Raw genomic sequence first — 5,292 nt, forward strand, 5'->3', positions numbered from 1 at the left:
TTTATTTTCTTTGTTTCCCGGTGGGTCAGCGACAAGATTACGAGCTTACTACGTTAAAATCTCGGGTTAGATTCCCCACGGTAAGCAGAGTGCTAAAACAACAACAATAACGTTTTCAATGTTTCCATCTATATTTTTTATAAACATTTAAAATTTGAATAATTCTTACTTCCGCAAACTAAGTTGCTACGTTTTAAGAAACAACAATTTTACTCCCTTTTTTGCTAAGACTCAGAAAAGGAAGTTTATTTTTTCCATAGTATAGAAGCCTGGCGTGGCCTGTGGTTAGTGTGCCCCGACGGTGAATCCGATAATTCATGGTTCGCGTCACTTTCCCACGAAATGGTAATCCACTCTTAGAGGGGTCATGGGTGTGCCGTTGATTAGCTGCTTTCCGTTTAGTTTATTAGTTCAATATTAGGGTCGATTATATGTAGATACCCCTTTACGTTGCTTTGCGCGTTATCCCCCCCAAAAAAACAACAACAACAAATAAACAAACAATCTATAAACAACACAGTTTAACGTTCTTATAAACTTAACATTAATAACGTGGGTTATTCAATCATTGTCATGGTAACTAGCCTATTTGGTCACCTAAGCCTAATACTTAATTAGGAATTATTATTTTCTTACAGCTGTACGCTAATCCCGGACACAACAGATACAGAAAATAGCTCTTCACAAAGCTTGTTGAAGGTGGCAGCACCTTAGCAGCCGAGAAACGTATAATATAAACTAGTTAATTATTACTAGCTAGTTGTAAAAAATTAAAAACGTATAATTAGGCTTAGGTGATCATATAGGCTACTAACCATGACAACGAAATGATCGCTAGGTCATTAAGTTTCGTTTACTTGTCTTCTAAGCATTGATGAACCAGAATATTGTCATATCTTTCTTTTTGTATATTTTATGTCTATATAATTGTTTTTTATTGTTATTTACTGTGCTATTAATTGTTTTAAACTATTTACAGCGTCAAGACAAGGACGACCACTTCACCAGTTCTCATTTAACAGAACACCCTGGTGGTAAAGCCCTGAAAACACTAGCACGTTTGCCAAGTTTCCGTTTCCTGTTTCGAATTAGGAAAGATCACGTGAAACCACGTATAGATCTCTATAGGATTAGATCGTTCAAATCTAACACAAAAGAAGCATATTTCTCACTTAAATGACTTGAATTTTTTTTTTTTACTTCTCTGTTTAATATGAACCACTGTTTCTGTTGTTTAATTGTGCTCTTGTTACATCATGGGTAAACCGTGGCTGTGGTATATGCCGACCACGGCCACGTTATTGGATGAAATTACAGCCTCGTGGCATGGAGATGCTCCAATATCTGCTGATAACAATGTAAATGTATCCTTAAACTACTCAGTATGGCCGAATGCTACCGATTTTGAGGTCGTTGAACTCCATTATCCTGCCCTGGCCGTGGTCCTTGCCATCTTCTGCGTAGCTACTATTTTCGGGAACGTCTTGGTAATGGTAGCAGTTGCTAAGCAACGATACCTCCACACCGTCACTAACTACTTTATTGCTTCGCTGGCCACGGCCGATTGCTTAGTAGGTGCTGTAGTCATGCCTTTCAGTGCAGTCCACGAAGTCATGAACAAATACTGGGTGTTTGGTCAAGCCTGGTGTGACGTATGGCATTCTTTTGACGTATTGGCCAGCACAGCGTCCATTCTTAACCTCTGCGTTATCTCTCTTGACCGCTACTGGGCCATCACTGACCCTATCAGCTACCCCCGAAAGATGACCCCAGCCAAGGCAGGGGTGCTGATCGCCCTTGTGTGGGTGTGCTCGGCCCTGATCTCTTTCCCTGCTATTGCCTGGTGGCGTGCCGCCATGACAGCTCCTCCACCCCTCTATCAGTGTCTTTTCACAGATGACGTAGGATACCTGGTTTTTTCGTCTACCATCTCTTTCTACCTGCCTCTTACCGTTATGGTGTTTACTTATTGCCGTATCTATCGTGCAGCTATGGAGCAAAAACGCAGTCTCAAAATGGGTTCGAAGCTCGTGCAAACGTGTAACGGAGAGCACACGACGGCTCTGACCCTCCGAATCCACAGGGGTGGGATGTTCGAACCTAGAACCTACAAGGCAAGATACTCCAGCGGCTCAGCCTCCATGAGCTTTAACGGAGAGTGCTCAGAGAGGACTTCTTTAAGAGTTTCAGCACGTCAGGCTAAAAGTTTCTCCATTAGTAGGAAACTTGCGAAACTTGCCAAAGAACGAAAAGCGGCCAAAACGTTGGCGATTGTGATGGGTGTGTTTATCTTGTGTTGGCTACCGTTCTTCGTCACGAACGTCATGATGGGGATATGCGGCGAGAGTTGTATCGTGAAGCCGGACCTGGTTTTCTCCACCGTTACTTGGTTGGGCTGGATTAATTCCGGAATGAACCCGGTGATCTATGCTTGCTGGAGTCGTGACTTTAGGCGAGCCTTCACCAAGCTTTTGTGTATCTGTTGTCCTCGGTACTTGAAACGCAGGGAACAGTACAGAACACGGTTCCGGAAAACTACCAGGGAAGAAGTCCACTCGTCTAGCTTTCGTTGTGGTCGTAACAGTGAAACTTCCGATGTAACGGTCTTATAATCTCTCGAAATGCAGCTGGATATAATCTGTAAACTGGCCATCTGACATTTTATGTTGAACCCAATGAATAAAATGTATCGCCAACGTACTTAAGACCAAGGTAAAGGATAATCTCTTACTCGTGGATCAAGGTAATTACTGAAATTAGGACTCAAATCAGTTTGTGGTCAGTTGCATTGCACCTGACCTGACCTGACCCCTTGGACTGGTCTCAGTACGACTTCTAAGCCTCGTACAGTCGCATATCTCCAGTTTGTTTTCAGATTTATTCATGGATTAGACATCGTTTCGGCATGGGTCAAACATCGTTTCGACATGGGTCAAACATCGTTTCGGCATGGGTCAAACATCGTTTCGGCATGAACCAGACATAGTTTCGACATGAACCAGACATAGTTTCGGCATGAATCAGACATCGTTTCGGCATGGGTCAAACATCGTTTCGGCATGGGTCAAACATCGTTTCGGCATGAATCAGACATCGTTTCGGCATGGGTCAAACATCGTTTCGACATGGGTCAAACATCGTTTCGGCATGGGTCAAACATCGTTTCGGCATGAACCAGACATAGTTTCGACATGAATCAGACATCGTTTTGGAACTCGTATGTTTACGTGACGTCTAATTGTGAGTCAGCGTTTCCTCATATTGCTAAAGGTAATCTGAAACTGGGAAGCGTTCATCAACGCATGTGCGGATACATGTTAATATGGGAAGCGTTCATCAACGCATGTGCGATACATGTTAATAAACTAAATGGTTTGCGTGATGTCAATAACATTTTATCTTCTACAAACACAGAACTGGTGCATTTACAAAAAAAAAAAAAGGGGTGGAGGTTCTACCACGTGAGCATTTCTGTTAAAGTTTGTACATATAACTCTGAACGTTGGAATATTTATTGGAACGAGTGCACGTTATCTGTCGTTTATATTGTGGTTAGAAATTCTATTCTCAGTGCGTGATGACGTCACTTATAGTTGTAAAGTTTCTCAAATATTTAACTTAAATTCGTTCAAATATCCATTAAATTAAAATGCATTTCACGCATGAAGATTAGCTACTACTTTGTTTTCGACTTTCTTATCTGTCGGTGTGTGATATAAGTCCCTAGTAATTTTCCCACAGCTGGAATCTCTTTCAAACCAAATAGTTTGAGCATTTCATTCGAGTAGAATTATCCGTGATAATGATGGGCTAAGTTTAACCTGACCCCGAGGTGGTGTTGTATTATAAATCGCTATCTTTAATTGGACCATTATTTCGGATTTCTCAAGCTCTGTACACACCGAGTTCATTTATAATTACTCACTCCAAGGATTCTTACCTTTGAGAAATATGATTGTCATCTGGTCGTATATTGTTTTTGTCGTAGTGTAGAAATGTAAAATGTTATTATTTAAAATCTAGACATTAAGAATGACATTTTTTAAAGAGAAGAAAACTCGGTTATAATCAAACTTACTTCTTCAGAAGTGTTTGCAGACAGATATTTTATGGCTATGTTTGATGTTTTGACTTTTGAAATTTTGAGCTCGGGTGTATTGTAGTTCGTTAGAACTGAGAAAGTAGTGTCATCGAGTTATAAGATAACTAACAAACGAGATATCAGCAATTTTTGTCTAAATTACGAGCAAAAAAACAATACAAAAACAGCATAAAAAAGTCTGCCTGCCATCTCTAATGAGTAAGAAAAAGTCTGCCTCCATCTCTAACGTGTAAGAAAAAGTCTGCCTCCATTTCTAACGAGTAAGAAAAAGTCTGCCTGCCATCTCTAACGTGTAAGAAAAAGTCTGCCTGCCATCTCTAACGAGTAAGAAAAAGTCTGCCTCCATCTCTAACGCGTAACATTCACTTTAACCCCTTTATGAAAATATTTCTGTTTCAAAATATAAAAAAACTCATTAAAATATGCTATCTGCCAGTCTCTGTTTGTCCATTTATCTTACTCGCGCGGTTTTAAAACGCCATGCTGTCTCAGTTGGTAGTTGATTAGCTGAAATTGACGACAGAATGTCAAAGTCTACATAGAGGAACTTATACTTCGTTTTCTCGTGTACGGTTGCCATCTCGAACGTGCACAACAGTGCTGTTACCTGGCGGTTGTGATTTCATGGGGTTAACATTTTTCCACGCCAAACTGCATGTTAACCGGTTTCGCACGTGCTATTCTATGACGTTTCAATATAGGATTAATCGTGCTATTTATAAGTAATACACACGGTAACTTCGTGGTCACTTATAAATCGTGTTTTCAAACTCTTATTTAACGTTTTCAAGTCGTACTCAGTATTTTATTTTTTTGCACAGTTTAAGAAAAAACAAAATTTGTTTTATTCAAAAGCAAAATGTTTCTAGATACAAATGCACGAAATAGTTGAAATTTACACCCAATATTTCAACTATATTCCTAATGGTGTAACTTTACACCCAATATTTCAACTATATTCCTTATGGTTTAACTTTACACCCAGTATTTCAACTATATTCCTAATGTTGTAACTTTACACCCAATAGTTCAACTATATTCCTAATGGTTTAACTTTACACCCAGTATTTCAACTATATTCCTAATGTTGTAACTTTACACCCAATAGTTCAACTATATTCCTAATGGTTTAACTTTACACCCAGTATTTCAACTATATTCCTAATGTTGTAACTTTACACCCAATAGTT

The 5,292-nt window shown here is 39.6% G+C and overlaps 1 protein-coding gene across 1 annotated transcript; it reads left to right on the forward strand.

Annotated features, from left to right (window-relative positions):
• The first annotated feature begins 983 nt into the window (after positions 1-983).
• On the forward strand, positions 984-3,003 carry LOC106467987 (dopamine receptor 2-like). The gene has a single exon (XM_013928379.2). It carries the CDS (start codon positions 1,257-1,259, stop codon positions 2,610-2,612), a length of 1,356 nt encoding a protein of 451 aa, XP_013783833.1. The 5' UTR covers positions 984-1,256; the 3' UTR covers positions 2,613-3,003.
• The last annotated feature ends 2,289 nt before the right edge of the window (positions 3,004-5,292 follow it).

The sequence above is a fragment of the Limulus polyphemus genome, unplaced genomic scaffold, assembly GCF_000517525.1.
Source record: "Limulus polyphemus unplaced genomic scaffold, Limulus_polyphemus-2.1.2 Scaffold2821, whole genome shotgun sequence".
Lineage (NCBI taxonomy): Eukaryota > Metazoa > Arthropoda > Merostomata > Xiphosura > Limulidae > Limulus > Limulus polyphemus.

Excerpts from the sequence above, each read along its gene's own strand:
- LOC106467987 (XM_013928379.2), top strand. The coding sequence starts at position 1,257 with ATGGGTAAACCGTGGCTGTGGTATATGCCGACCACGGCCACGTTATTG.